This window comes from Bipolaris zeicola, assembly GCF_000523435.1.
Source record: "Bipolaris zeicola 26-R-13 unplaced genomic scaffold scaffold_85, whole genome shotgun sequence".
Taxonomy (NCBI): domain Eukaryota; kingdom Fungi; phylum Ascomycota; class Dothideomycetes; order Pleosporales; family Pleosporaceae; genus Bipolaris; species Bipolaris zeicola.
Window position 1 is genome coordinate 13200 of NW_006912134.1, and position 14987 is coordinate 28186.

At 52.1% G+C, this 14987-nt stretch overlaps 5 protein-coding genes across 5 annotated transcripts; 3 read left to right on the plus strand and 2 right to left on the minus strand.

The window, feature by feature from the left end:
• Positions 1–73: 73 nt before the first annotated feature.
• COCCADRAFT_26683 (uncharacterized protein) lies at positions 74–1301 on the plus strand (the record flags this gene model as incomplete). The annotated part of the gene is made up of 6 exons (XM_007714603.1): positions 74–89; positions 190–236; positions 272–511; positions 643–764; positions 802–934; positions 1143–1301. The coding sequence occupies 6 exons, from the start codon at positions 74–76 to the stop codon at positions 1299–1301; spliced, it is 717 nt and encodes a 238-aa protein (XP_007712793.1).
• Positions 1302–2076: 775 nt separating this feature from the next.
• Positions 2077–2748, minus strand: COCCADRAFT_26684 (uncharacterized protein; the record flags this gene model as incomplete). Its single annotated transcript, XM_007714604.1, has 1 exon — positions 2077–2748. The coding sequence occupies one exon, from the start codon at positions 2746–2748 to the stop codon at positions 2077–2079; it is 672 nt and encodes a 223-aa protein (XP_007712794.1).
• A 1461-nt stretch (positions 2749–4209) lies between these two features.
• COCCADRAFT_97507 (uncharacterized protein) lies at positions 4210–6361 on the plus strand (the record flags this gene model as incomplete). The annotated part of the gene is made up of 2 exons (XM_007714613.1): positions 4210–4267; positions 4380–6361. 2 exons carry the CDS (start codon positions 4210–4212, stop codon positions 6359–6361), a joined length of 2040 nt encoding a protein of 679 aa, XP_007712803.1.
• Positions 6362–9100: 2739 nt separating this feature from the next.
• On the minus strand, positions 9101–9455 carry COCCADRAFT_26686 (uncharacterized protein; the record flags this gene model as incomplete). Its single annotated transcript, XM_007714605.1, has 2 exons — positions 9101–9328; positions 9366–9455. 2 exons carry the CDS (start codon positions 9453–9455, stop codon positions 9101–9103), a joined length of 318 nt encoding a protein of 105 aa, XP_007712795.1.
• Positions 9456–13408: 3953 nt separating this feature from the next.
• Positions 13409–13732, plus strand: COCCADRAFT_97558 (uncharacterized protein; the record flags this gene model as incomplete). Its single annotated transcript, XM_007714614.1, has 1 exon — positions 13409–13732. The coding sequence occupies one exon, from the start codon at positions 13409–13411 to the stop codon at positions 13730–13732; it is 324 nt and encodes a 107-aa protein (XP_007712804.1).
• Between the last annotated feature and the right edge of the window lie 1255 nt (positions 13733–14987).

A 14987-nucleotide genomic window follows, 5' to 3' on the forward strand; every position in this document is an offset into this window, starting at 1 on the left:
CCGAGAGCATTAGCTTGTGCCGTCTTGTTTGTTTCAAAACTCAGATACGACTAAATTTGGGAGTCTAGACAGCATGGCAGCAAAAGCATGTGCGTGTAGATCCCCGTGAAGAGTCGGAGGTGGCATGGTTACGCGAATGACGACGCCTCAAAAGAGCAGAATTGCATGGACTATTGATGTTTTTTGAAGCAATTTGTTTTTACCTCGGTGTTCTAGGAGCCGAAGAAGAAGAGCATGTAAGCTTCACCGCTAAAGCTGTATGGTCCCGAAGCAGTCGGCTCCCATACCGAAAGCCAAACTAGAAGCCAAACATAGGGTTTGGCTTCGAGTGCTCCATTTGACGGTTGCGGGAACGGACACACTCGCTCGTTTAAGTGGTCCTGTCAATTGCATCCCAACAAGCCGGGAAGATGAAACGAGGATGGAAAACAAAACGATTGCACGGGACGACGTACGACGGTTGCATCCGTCGGCTGCAATGCCAGTCGAGACTGACCATGGCCCCGTCATTGTGTGTGGTTTCTGTTGCTGTTGCGATCCAGCACAGTGGATAGAGCTGTCATATGATGATCAAACAGCTCTCCTAGCTCAACAGCAGTGCCCCGCCAAGCAGTCGATTGGGCCTATGACTATGATTCACAGTGGAATGTTTCAACTAATCCTTGTAATGTGCGCGCTACAGATGTCATGACAGCGGTGTACGGGTTTAGTAGCGTAATGAGCAAGGTCTTGGACCGGCTCAACAAGGACGACGTGGTATTCAGGTAAGGCGCCCGTGGCGACATTGACGCTCGCGCCCAGAGGACGCATTGCAGGTGTGGAGATTGAGAGCCATAGAGAACAGGTTCCAAGTTCCGCTCATGTGGTAGTTCCGGGTTTACGAAAGGAGTGGATACAAGCGACGGCACACTTTGTGGAAATCACTCAATGGAGAGTAGGTATTAGCCACCAACCGGATGCTTTGGTATATTGTTTCTCCAGAACCCCAGCGATGAGGAGCGAGTTCGGATGCGAGGACGCTTGATCAGACAAAGAATGGTAATACTTCCAGATTAGTGGCAAGACCCTGCACCTGCAGGGCAACAAGGCAGATGACAAAACTTTTGCCTCAGGGTCTAAGACATGGGACTATTGTGGCACAGCCTCCCGGGAACGCGTCAAGAGGCAAGAGACGACAAGCAACGAAGGCGATGAGCAGGGCCAAGTGGGCGGGACAAGAAGCCGCCGCCGGAGTAGCAGCAGCAGCAGCAGCGGGAGCAGGCATTTGCATTGGACGAGACAGCACGGTTGAGATCTTCTAGCATATGGATGGAGATATTGTTACTTCGCGCAGTTTCAGGCCATGTGGACGTCGACGAGCACAGACCGGGTTTAGGGTAGTTAGAGGGAGCGCTTGATATAGTGGAGTAAGTAAGGCAAGCATGGCGTAATTGAACCCCCGCTAGGACAGTGACGCGAGCTGCGGAAAGGCTGTACGGTCAGATACGGACAAGGTAGGACGGTGGGGATCGGGTGCAGCACGGGCAGAAAAAAGCTGCCGGGGTCTTCGACCAAGTGCCCTTGTTCAGCGGGAGAGCGGGTCGCTTTGTGGAACAGATCGCCGAGTCAAAATAAAGAGGGCTTTTGGTTTTTTGGCCATAAGGCATGGGGGAATGCGATTTCGAATCAGAGGCAGCGTTGAGTAGTGGGGAGCTTGGGCCGAACGGCAAACAAGAATCCCGGAGTCATGGAATGGCGTCGAGCAGTCTGCGCTCCATGGGCGCTCATAGGCCAAGCGCCAGGCGAGGGCGCTACGCGTACTAGACGACGACGACGGCGCAGCCGGCTAGGGAATACATACTTACTAGAGGAAAATGCAATACGCATCCAAGCTCGGCGATCAGCGTAGCTCAGTCAGAAGAGGAAGAGACAGACAGGGTCGGGGTCGCGGGAATGCGACGGGCAAGGCAGCAGGAAATGATATTGAACAGAGGCCAAGCCAAGGGCAGCGCGGGTTTGAGCAGCTCCACAGCAATAAACTTGGGCTTCCGGATTCGGCTGCTGCGGCAAGTGTTTCCCTCTGGGCCTGGTAGCAAGTCAGACGATACGGCTTGATTGATAGAAGGAGAAAGGTAGATGCATGACTGCGGACGCCAATGCACGTATCCAGGGTAGTCCTGTCTTGGGCGAGCTGCAGGCCCATGGGTGTGCAAAATCAATGATTCGACGGCAGCCTGCTGACACTTTGTTCGCCTTGCTGGGAGACGGTCCATCAGCAGGTGGACAGGCGTGCTCACTGGTCGACATGGGGGGGAGTTTAGAGCGAACTGGTTGCAATGGCCGCTCAGAGCTGGCCGGCGGCGGTCGCGTCGGCAGCCGGAAGCGGCCATGATAGGCAGCTCTGGGCAATGGGCCACGGCCATGAAAGCTGAGAATGGACGGGAATTGTAATATGGAATGAAACGGGAAGAAGAAGACGAGGACGAGGACAATGAGGATGATACGGATAAGGATAGGGAGCATCATCAGCCGCGATACTACTTTACTACTATCACCCACTATCAGCGGCATGATGAGCTGAGGCAGCAGGCCCGGCGTGCTTCGGGTGCTTGGCCCAAGGGCGCTGTGGAGACTGGGCCGTCTGGCAGGAGGAAGGAGATCCAAGCTAGCGGTCGCTATCGCGCAGCAGCATGATGCGAGTAATCCTGTTCCGCTCCGTTGAAGAAGAAGAAGAATAAGAATAAGAAGAAAGCACAGGCAGAGCGGCATGGGCGCGTCTGCCCAGCAAGCCAGCTCCTAGCCGTAGCAGCGAAAAAGCCACCGGGTCGTGCAGGGCCGTAGGAGAGCCACTTTTTATCACACTGCAGCGCCTCTAATGCCTGAAGCTTGTCGCCGTCGTCATTGCGTGCCATTTGCTCACTAGACGACGTCTTGTCTCCGCCGTGCGGGCCGTCAGCTGCTGGGAGACAAGGGCATATCAGATTGGGCCTCGCCCATATTTCGTAATTGACCACAATCCAGAGGGCGTCGCTCCAGTCCCCGTCCGCACACACACACACGCACACACACATACCCGGCCTGGCCTCTGCTCTCGCCGCCCGCCTCTTGCCCGCCTCGCTGCGTTGCGCTGCCACCCAGCCTCTGTCCGCTGCCCGCCTGTCTGCCCTGTGTCTGTCTCCTCGGCCAGAATAGCCGCGCCCACGACGACGCTACGTTACGCTACTCTCTACATTCCCATTCCCATCCCCATCCATCCCTATCCATCCATATCCATCCCTCTACCAACCACGCACGGGGTTCCTGCTCCTACATACGCCGCGGTCTCCCCACCCCCCCGTCGTCGTCGTTGCTGGCTAGAAAGCCTGTCACTACCCAAGGTTCGTCTGCTTCCCATCCCCCAACCCCCCCATCCCCCCAGCCGTTCGCTCCGGTGCTCGTACACTCGTTCCTGTGTGCGCGTGTGTGTGTGCGCGCGTGGGTGCGAGAGCTGCCCTGCTTGCCCGGCCTGGTCGCGCTCCCGCCCCAGGACCCATCCCGCCCTAGCCAGCAACGCAACGCGCGCGCTCGAGTGCTGCAAGTCACCCTTACAGCGGCTGCTCGCAGACACACGCCTTGGGTTGCATCTCACGTGGCGTCTTTTTGCTCCACCGTCGGCTCCTGTCCACGGGCACTGATCGCGCACCGCGACCGAGCGCGCGACGCACTTTTGTTCTGCGCCAACACCTGAAACTCAAACTTAACGCCTTGTTAGTGTCTATCGATCAGCACGCGCGGACCGTCGCCGTCACCAACCCGTGCCTTTTTTACATATTCCTCCGCAATCCTGGGCTGTGCCACCTGTTCGTGCATCGAACAAGTAGACGCCATCGCCTTTGCCCACACTTGCCCGTACTTGAACTCGGCCTCTCGCTGCTTTGGCCAAAACACGAAGCGCGTGCCCTTGTCCGAGCCTTGGCCCCACCTGCGCCCTCCAACTCGCCCTCGCCTCTCTCGCCCCAACCTCAATCTTGGTTCGACCGCATCGACACCCCGTCCTTCTCCATCACCATCCAGCACATGACCGCCGCCCACAGCTCAAGCCCGTTGTGCGCCTAGCCCTACTAACCTCCCTGCGCCGATTGGGCCCGCCCTCCCTGAGCTTCACGACGCTCGACGGAAGCTTCCCTCGAGCTCGGTCGCTCCCGCGCCGCCTGGATGTACTCGGTGCATGTGCAACAGCCCATACAAATCATGTCAAATGGTGGCATTGGAAACGGCATCATGGATTCCGGTACCATTGACCCGTCGCGTAAGTAGTCGCGTCCCCTTCCCCCCCACAGCTGCCCTCTTGCTTTGCACCGGCCTGCGCGTCTGGTTACATCCGACGCAGCCTCCCGCGAGTAATTGTTGACCTTGGCCAGATGTCTTCTCCGGCCCCCCGCAGCCTGTCGCACAGCAACAGCAACAATCGCGCGGCCTGAAGCGCAGTCGCTCCCCCGATACCAGCTACGAGCTGCAGGGCGACGACACTCCAAACAACAAGCGCAGTCGTGGCCGCCCTTCAAAGGGCGCAGCCGCGCGACCCCCCTACGGCGGTTCTCCCAACCGCGGCTCCCAACCTCCCCAGACCCCATCGCAGCACTCAGGCGCCGCACCGCCCGTGCAAACCCCCCAGCTGCAGGCCACATCGCTGCCTAAAGCTTCCCCTCCCCAGGCGTCGCCACCTGCCAAAGCGACGCCCGCCAAGCCCACAGTCATCAAGGCGCTGCCCACTGTGCGCGACCATACGACTGATCAGCTCAATGCAGAAGGCGACGAATACATTCCGCGCGAAATCGACGAGGCGGGAGAGCGAAAGGTGACGCAAACCGGCCACCCGCTTGATGGGCGCGAATACCGATGCCGTACCTTCTTTGTGCCTAACCGAGCTGACAAGCTCTTCATGCTTGCCACTGAATGCGCACGCGTTCTGGGATACCGAGACTCGTATCTACTCTTCAACAAGAATCGATCACTATACAAGATCATTGCCACCCAGGCCGAAAAGGACGACCTCATTCACCAGGAAATTCTTCCTTACTCTTACCGTTCCAGGCAGATCGCCATCGTGACCGCCCGCTCCATGTTCAGGCAATTTGGCAGCAGGCTGATTGTCAACGGACGGCGTGTACGCGACGACTACTGGGAGAGCAAGGCCAGGAAACAAGGCTTCACTGAGGAAGATGCGGCAGGAGAAAAGAGACCTGGTGCAGCAAAGGCAAGAGAAGCAGCCGCCGCCGAAGCCAACCACGCCAACGCCATGGCCTTTGCCCATCCTGGAGCTTATACAGGCAACAACCAAGATTATCTAGGCTCTGCAATCAATCCTCTGCAGCCATTTGGTGGTCTCAACCCCGCTCCAGGAAGCATGCCGACCACAGCCCCGGATGCATATAGTCACCGAGCCACCACTGACCTCCAGCCTCGGGACTACAGTGGTGTTCAGCGCCCACGACACGAACTGCAGGGTACCCCCTACCAAGACATGACTAGGCCAAGCCCATCTGGAGAGATCCTCAACGCAGCTGCGCAGACAGCCGAGGTTAACAAGCAGCTTGAACAGCAACGCAAGAACCGAAAAGAGTATCTGAACGACGTCTGGACACGTCCGCATGAGCCGCCGGTGCAGCCGAACCGCCCAGGAACAGCAGAGGGAGAGCATGCTCCACAAGTCTCACAAGCTGTTCAGTCTCCGCGCATGTCTTCGACATCTGTGACCATGCCAGGAAGTCAATATGGCATGACAGCACAGACACCACAACGACCAGGGCAGTCCATGGGTGCGCAGGCTTACCGCCCGCAAACCATGCCCCAGAACAATATGGTCCCATCGCCCATGGCTCAACAGCACACTCCGCTCCGACCAGACCAGATGCACCGTCGACCACCGAGCATCGGCATGCCTCAAGGTATGAATGCTTCAAGCATGGGACCTGGAGGCATGCTCCCTAGCGTCCAACAGGCCGCGGGGCATGGATATCCACCATCGCACATGTGGCAGGGACCTTCACAGCCATCTCCCCTCTCTCAGCAGCACAACATGCAGCAATACGCTCAGCGCCCTCCTCAGCAGTCGCCACTTCCTCAGCAATCTCAGATGCACGCCTCGCCGCAGCTCCACCACGCCCAAAGTAGCGCTTCGATGCATGGCACTCCTGTTCAGCAATATCAGACTATGGGAGCCATGGGCGGTTCCATGCCTGGCGGGGACAGCGGGTACCAGGCAATGGGTCAAAACCCATACCAGCCTAGCCCCAGCCCTCACCAATTCATGCAACAGCAGAGTGCTGCTGCTCAGCAGCCTGGCATGCCTGGCTGGGCACCACCTCAGACCTCTCAACAAGGAGGATGGTCATCTTACTAGGGGAAGCTACTGTCCAGCCTAACCTCATCAAGCGCAATGCAGGTCTGCACTGCGACGCCATGTCCGTCACTGGAGATTGCATGGACACTCATCTAGTTCGCTCTGGACTGATATGATTCCCGGAAGCCCGCGGCGTTTACTGGTTTAGATTCATGTCATGCCAAGAGCCAGTCGCTACGATATTCACCTACTGTTTGCTTTTCGTCTCATCTCGCACACTACGCTCATTCAACCCTGCACCCCACTTGGCTCCCCTACTCATCGGCGACAATGACCTTACGATACACGAGCTGGTTATGAGTACGCCAAGCAACGAAGATGACACGATAGCATCATAGACCCGGCGGTATGGGGAACCACTCTTTTTATCCGGAGCCCGGCGGCTCCAACTCCCGTATATTTGCGACTTTTGAAACGCACCTTCTATTCAGCGACCATATTCGCAAGGTTCCTTCATGCTACTCTGCTTGGCATGGAACCGACTTCCCCAGTTTTTTTCTTTCCTTTGCGGCTTGATAGTAATTGCATGGGTTCAGTGCGAGCAGGACAGACGATTGGATACTCTGGCAGAGTTCTCTATGTTGCATGGCTAGTGGCGCCGCTCTTGGTCAGATTGTCACATCTTCTAGCTACTGCTATTTTATCTTTTGCAATTTTCTCCGAGTATTAGCTGCCCCCCGTTGTATCCGTCTCATTAGTGGTGGTTTAGTTATCGCTTTGCACAAGATTCCCCCCAGATTCCCCGCACCTTGTTTTTTGTGTTATTTTTTTCTTGTGGTATTACTTTACAGTCGTAGGCATCTTTGTATATTGGAGGGAATAGGCTCTATGCTTTTGGCATGGGCTAAGGGTAGGGATTTTCAAGGAACGTCTAGACAGGCACTACTTGGGGGCTCGAAACACATAGCCGGAGGCCTTTTGCATCCTTCCCTTAATAGTAATCTCCACCCCGTTTTGCGCGAGATAAGAATCTTTTTACGCTCAATTACCGTTTGGTGTTCGGACATGTGCCTATCTGCGCCTAGCGAAAGTAGCATCCATGAAAGGTACCAAGCAAAGCTGTCTCACCATGTGCCTGCACCCCAGGTATTTCGTCCGTCTCACAAAAGGTCATCCCGGAAGGGAGTTGCTTCATCGATCTACAAATGACAGCATCTTATGAGTACAAGCGCAGTCCCACTACCGCAATTGCGCGCATGTTTGACTGGGGGGGGGTCGGAGGGGGGGCGGTGGCGGCGGGGACCACTCTTGCCAGACCTGCATTCGAAGCGGGCGAAAGAGCGAGCATGGTACATGGGTTCTGCAACAGATCGTGGAACGGATGCGGGAACGGACGGCGGCAACGCCGCTCAGACCACCAAAGGCCATGCATCATGGACTTGCGCAATCAAGGGTTCGGCTATTCCGGGGGGGGAAGGCATGTCATTGGAATATGCAAGCTTTTGCGTTTCCCTTCCTTTCTTTCTCCGTCTCTTACTCTCTCACTCTCTAACTCTCTGACTCTATCCACGTCACCGGCAAGCCTCCCATCCCTTTCTTTCTCTTCCTTCCAAACCTTATTTCGTGGCGTCAGTTCTCTCTCTCTCTCGTCTTTTGTCCTGGTTTGTCGTCCTCGTCCATAGTTTAAAACCTTTTTTTTTTCTTCTGTTTCTTTTCCATCTTTTGTTGAGGTTTTTTTTTCTTGCGGTCAAATAACATAAAAGCCCTTTTTTGACGTTTGCATTTCCCCAAAGCACCTGCTAAATCTAATTGGCTGAGATTTTATTTGTTCGACCAACTGTTTTTTTTTCTCTGGTGCATTTTGGCGCTTTGCCAGCGTACGCGAGCACCCCCTCTTGCCCCTCCCCGACCCAAGCTGGGAAAAGGTGAATTAAGAGAGACACAATTGAATAGAAAAAGAAAGGAAAGGATTGATACTGTGCCACTTGGGAAATTCTGCCCGGGGGCTCAATTTTTTTGGGGGGAGGGGCTTTTGCGACCTGTCGGATCTACTCCGGCCTTTCTTCCTTATTCTTCTTCTTTTTGCCTCTTGCTCGCTTTTGCTCCCCAGCCTGACGGGTCCCCCGCGCGTTGTGCGGCTCAACGTACTTGTTGTGTATCGTTACCTCGGATCTCTCTGCCTCGCTGTCCCCCCGCCTCCTCCTCATCCAGTGTTCATCCTTTTTGGCCATTGGCCTTACTTACCAATCTTTTCGAGTCAGGTTTTTTTGCTTTTGCGCTCTAGTCTTTTTAGGAATGCTGAACGTCGAAGCAAATGAGTAGCAGGGGTTTCGTCCGGTGAACGAGCAAGATCCCATGTATGTGGTTCATAATCTGACCGTTTTTTGTGCAATACACATTTTACCCGCCAACAGTCTTTTTGCGACATGAAGTTTTTGTTTTCTTCATTTGAGTTTGCGGTTGGCGCACAGTTTTTCTTGTTTGGACTGTACCCAGTCTATCGGTATTGCTTCTTTTTGCTGCGCGCTGAACATGTCAGTCTTGATTGCTTTTGGCCTATCTTTTATTTTTTGTTTGCGGAGCTAAACTCCGTGTCGAATGATTGACGATACGTAATGATCGTGGGGCCTGGTCGGTGTAAGCCAACATGTCGCCATTGTCTCTGTCTCTGTCTCGCTCGCTACTTTTTCTTCCTTGTCGCGTTCACTATCATAGGCTTGGCGGGATGGTCGGAGGCTATGTTGCATCGACTCTAGGGCATTTCATCGATCAAGTTTAGTCGCTCCGTTGGTTCCCCACTCACACTTTTTTCCCTCCTTCCCTGCCTCCCATGCCTCTTGCTTTCTCCACAAGCGGGCCCTGCATCGTCCTGCGAGGGCCTTGCCGCTGCGTATCTTTTTGCCAAGCTACGTTTGCACCCGGCGTTGGGCCAGAGGAAGCAGGTGCTGCTGGGGTTCGATGTGTAATGTGGCTGAACCCTTCTTCTGCAGGTGGTCCTTGGCCTAGGTCCTTTGCCTGGCGCGGTGGCTAATCGCGGGTTTTACTATATTATCCATCCATACACATGGCGCTGCGTCATTGACTGGGCGTTGGACATGGCCTGATGGTCACCTCCACTCTTTGTGCAGGATTCATCAACATCACATGAAGGCATAATTGGAAGATTTCAGTAAACGGCAGATGTGGAAGTGGAAATAGGTGTGCAGTTGATGATGCATTGTTGGTGCAGACCAATCGCTGGTAAGCTAGCTCTCTGGTGAACCTGTGAGGTGATGTATCATTACTCGTGGATAGCACCGTATCTCACATCCGATCGGGTTGGTTTCCTTTGTTCCCGTCCTAAGCCCTAAACTATACAGCAAGTAATACAATTGGTTTACATAAACCAGGTGAACGTTTGAATGCAAGAATACATATAGACCCCATCTCTCATATATGAGGTGAGGTTTAACGAGGCTGTTGCTCCTAAAGTGGTACTCACAAGGGTTGTAACTCTGAGTCCAGGACCACACCTATTGGTCGTACCCAGGGGGTTGCATGAGCCGCATCCGGGTGGTGATGGCCCTGGAGTGAACGCCTGTCTTTCTGCTAGCGCTCCATTCTATGCTGGAGCAGCAGAGCAAAGCCGCCAGAGCGGTTAGGGTGATGAGAGTGAAGCTCTTCATATTGATTGAGAAGAAGATAAGGTAACATGCGAGTACATGTGGAAGAACAAAGGAGAAGACTGTTGTGATGTTGAAATAGACGCCGATATACTTTTCTTGTAACGCAACAGTAATGTCTTATAGTTCTCCATCATTTCTGCTTACCTTTTCCAAACCAGGTCTGTACAGACTTTCGGCACCGGTGTAAGCAATGAATTTGACCAAGTCACTACACAACACCTTGAACGCGGTCTTTTTCGTGCAGTACAGTCCTTGCAAACCAAACTCCGTTTCGTAAGATACACAGTAGGGCCGTCAAGAGAAGGGCCGCAGATTTACACGGTCCGATGCTAATTGATCGACTCAGTAGCTTTGATCGCACAAACGACGTGGAGAACTCGGCAGTTGTAGTTGATGAATGATTTCATATGCCACGTCTGCAAAAGTATGGTACGCTACCGCTGATAATGAGGTATCGAAAGAGCTCTATAATAACTAAAAGGAGCCCCTAGCGTTAGCAAAGCTAGTTTTCTTTAGGTCTGCGATACGGAGTGGTAGATAGTAGCTACAGTTGGCTCAGTTCTCTTTTCCCTGTGTGTTTGCGGGTCTGAATAATCCCGACTGGATGGGCAAAATACAATTGTAGACATGGTGTATATCCATTTGTCCGGTGTGTAGCGGATTATAGTTTCACATACTTACTTGGTACATGACCCGGTAGTGATTGAATGCCTAATCTACTAATGTGTTTAAAGCCTAGACTGTTGTGGATTTCTGCGTCGTAACTCAACACCGCGTAGATCTTCTTGGCATTATGCGCTATGAAATCTGACACGCATATATGCAGGAGGTTGACATTTCTTCTTTTATGTTCAAAGTGTGTTCAGCATTCAATATCTCATCTATTGCACGATGTGCTCACCGGGTTAGCGCCGCTGATAGGGTCTTGGCGTTCCATTCACGCTTAGTGCTGACCTTTGCTGGATGCAGTATGCAAGAGTGCAGTTCAACGCTTTCTTCTAGTGTCTATATGTTCAGGGTTTTATGTTGTTGGATAAGCGGTGAGTTGCTGATGCTTTTAATCATGAAGGATGGAGATGCGATTGGATGGTTCGGAAGGAACGAAAAGCCCGTATCTAGCCCTTGGAGCAGGGTTGAGAGGTGTGAGATAATTACGGAGTCTGAGTATCTATTTTTGTAGGATGGAGTTCATGTTCCCCATTCATTTCGCTTGTTGCTGTTGTCTTTATTCTTTTCCAGGCCTTCATAGCTAGTTCTGTCACGGTACTATGGCCAAGGTTTTTTATTCGTAGAGGGGCGTCTCTGTAGTCACAAGCCATGGTCTGAGATCCCAACTAGCAGTGAAAAGACTCTCCTGAAACTGACACTTATCCATGACGAAATGGCTGTATTTTCTACATACTCCATCTTCTCATAGGTGACATTCTTGATCTGCAAGATAAGAACATGGAGTTCTGATATGTTGATGACTCGATACTAATATTCAGAATAGATCATTTACGTAACCATCTACCTAAACGAACTCAAGATGTATTGAGTTAATAGGGGTAGATTCTTCGAAGTATGTCTAGTCTCGTCAAATATACCAGGGATGTGGGCCATGTCTCATTGTTCGAGAGGGCTCACGTGATGTTATCGATATCACAAAGCTAGCTAAGTACAGGTATAATAAGAGAGATGATTAGTATACACGAACTAAGTGCAAGGAAAATACGGACGGTAAAAGGGATCAGCATGGGGCAAACAGATGCTAAAGATTAGCCCTACGACAACTCTTTACGACTTGAAGCTTACTCCTACACAGAACAATGTGCACGGCGCCATCTGACAAATACTACATCCGATCCAATAGATTGGCATTCAATTTACAAACTGTCTATCTTATCCTACGCCACTATAGTTACTGCACAGCCATTCAGGCCCCCCGGTTATGTCATTACGTATCCTCTGATCGGCTCGCAAGAGCGAGCACAAGCTACTCGCCAAGCGCTACCATTGGCGCTAGTCCAGCTCGCGGGGGACGGCGATGGCGGCGTCTGAATCATAACATGAACCCTTGGACATGCCATGGCCGCCCGTTGCAGGATCGCATCCTACGACGATACCATCGGTACACTATGTGTGGCTGGAACAAAGTCCCGTCCTTCCCCAAGCAGCAACACAAACACTATCCGCACGTCGGGAATCTAACAGCGAGATTCCAGTTTTTTGCTTTACCCGCTGCGCCTGCATTTTGAGCCCCTCCCCGCCCCCCGCTCATCCGCCCCAAAACAGACACCATGGCATTGTTTGTTCTGACTGATGATGACAATGTCGCAGACAAGGCTAGGTTCGACCGACTGGGTCATGCAGGCCCGGAGGCAGTATGCAGGTGAGTCACGACGCGCGCGCGCGCAACTCGCGCTATTGTTGAGGCTTGGGGGTATCCCTTACTAGTCCCGAAAGCTGGAGCTGTCATGTGGTTTGTCTTTTTCCTTTTCGACCATGTCCGGACCATAACCCAATTTTTTGGAGCCTCTGAGCCACTGGTACTCTAGTACACTCGACGACTTGCCAATGCGCAGAGGGGAAAAACGCCTTGTTGGGGCCGCTTGTGCAAGCTGAATGTCTGGATGGCTGAGGGGGAGACTGATTGATTTCCCCGCTTGTCATCGGTGAGTGAGAGACGGGACGGGGGGTAACGAGTCGAGTGTATTGGGCTGCTGACATGTGCGACTCGGTCTACCTACCGTGCATGCGGGGATGCGCTAGATCGAAATCTAGATCCGGGTCCAGTCAAGATGGGAAATGTGCGAAATGCGCTTTGGGAATATGGGGCACGGCTGGACGCCCTTGCGTCACGCATGAAACATGGTACGGCTTTCTTTTTCTTAGTATTCCACACAATCGTGGTTTTGGATGCAGCTCGGTTAGGGCGATTCGTCATTCTTTACCTTTTCTTTTGTCATAGTTTGCCCTCGTATTCTGGGGACCTGATGCTCAATGGGGCTGATCGTATCGGATCAGACTATGCTTGTTTTTGCATCTCTGTAACACAACCTGTCTTTAGCAACTCCGAGGAACAGAATGCCTCAACGGCAGGTGCAATAATTAATCCAGATGAGGCTTTCTCTAGTGGTGATCTTTGCTTACATCAAAGTCAGGTACCGAAGTACCCCATAATGGACATGTCTTGGGCCAGATACCGACCCCTCAACACCCTTTGAAAAAGCCGTCCCGTACCGCCACGAGCCTGCTTTTGTCCACCAAGATGACGGATCTAAGCCACTGCCGTGTGAACTTCCTGATTCAAGTTGGGCCAACTTGGCAATAGCTACAAGTGTCGTATCTACCGTTTCTTATTCAGCCACGTCACGAAACTCGGATAAACTTCTCCATCATGCCAGCTGGGCGCCAAAGGTGACAAAAGAAAGTAGAAGGAATGGTTCAGCCTGCCAAGTCCATGGTTCGCACCAGCTGGTTGTGTGTAACTTGCAAGGCAACAGTAATACTTGACCAAGTACCTGGTGTTACACCCGGTACCTTGCATGCACGCAAAGATGACGAACAAGCTCCCATTCTTTGTAAAACTCAGCCCGGAAAACTGAGGATGCACTTCGTACAGGCAACTAGCAGGAAGCGCGGCCCTGTCAGCCCCAGGACCTTGGGTCCTCAAAGCAAAAAGAATAAGCTTCTTCCCCCACCATCGCCTTGGTACCGACCCTACCGGTGCCATGCCAAGCTCTTTTGTTTTTTCTCACCCTTCCTTTCTTGGATACACCGGTGAACCAAAGACCTCGGGGAAACAGGGCGAGACATGAAACAATCTTGTTCATACTATCTATGTAGGTCGGTTAGGTTGCTACTGAAGCATTGTCTGTACTGCGCCTCCGCGGTCAAAGCAAAGTGCATATCAAGATGAGTATAGTCTAGAGATAGAAACAATCCCAGACTGTGGAGATGGAGATCTCCCGATCTACTCAGACGCCACTGGAAGCTGGATCTCGATGGGATGAAGCAAAAGTTGTCAAGTCAGACGCCACTTAGATCGCCGGTTCTTGGTTGGAAAGGGCACATGAACATGCTCCAATGATACTGATGCCGAATACTGCGTGTTTCTCGGGACCGTTGTTTTGTGGTGCCGGGGTTCTAGATGTAGATCAGGCGTGCTTGTGCAACTTGTCTATGGGACCGAGGGTACAGATCCACGCTAATGTCAGGTCTCTGGGTGCTGAAGAATGATGCAGGAACCGCCCAAAGTTTAACGGAGTACGACGTGTGCGTGGGCTGGTGTGACGTTATGCAGCCATGCTACAGTCGATGGGCGTATATAGTGTTTTTGCAAGCTGGATCTGGGTACCACAGAGGACTGTGGATCAGTGGTGAGGATTTCAAGTGTGTGCAACAATTAGCCTTTGATTGGAATCTATTCATATTATTGTCTTTCGTAGGTAAGATACACGGTGCCTGAATACTGCTGTAATTGTAGAGCAGCACAGGCTTAGTACTCTCGATTTATGCTGCCTGTTTGCTGTAATTCAGAAGCTGATAATTCACCTTTCTGAAAAGTGACTTGAGAACATCACCCACAGTCTTTTGCACCTCCCATTTCTCCTATAGTTACACACTCTGTAGTCAATTTAGTCCAAAAAACTCTTTTATTTTATATTCCTGTATGTGTTTACGCAGAAAACTGTTACATCGCTCAAGATTACTCTATAATCAATAACATCCACACGAACACATTCGACACAAAATGCAGCAATCATCTCCCTTCATCTACCTAGTATATCCATAATCACTGACATCTATTGAATGCATTTATGGATACCATATCTACGTTAACCAAGTTCGTAATAAGCAACCAAGTAATCTAGGGCTGCAGATCAAGTTGATGAATTTCAGGGAAGCCTGGATTGCTTCACCACAATCGGGTAGAATCTACTTCAAGCCCAAATAATTGTATCACAAACTAATCTTTATGTAGTTTACCCGCTAATATTCCATATTGAGATAACACTCAATTCTTCACCAGGAAAGCA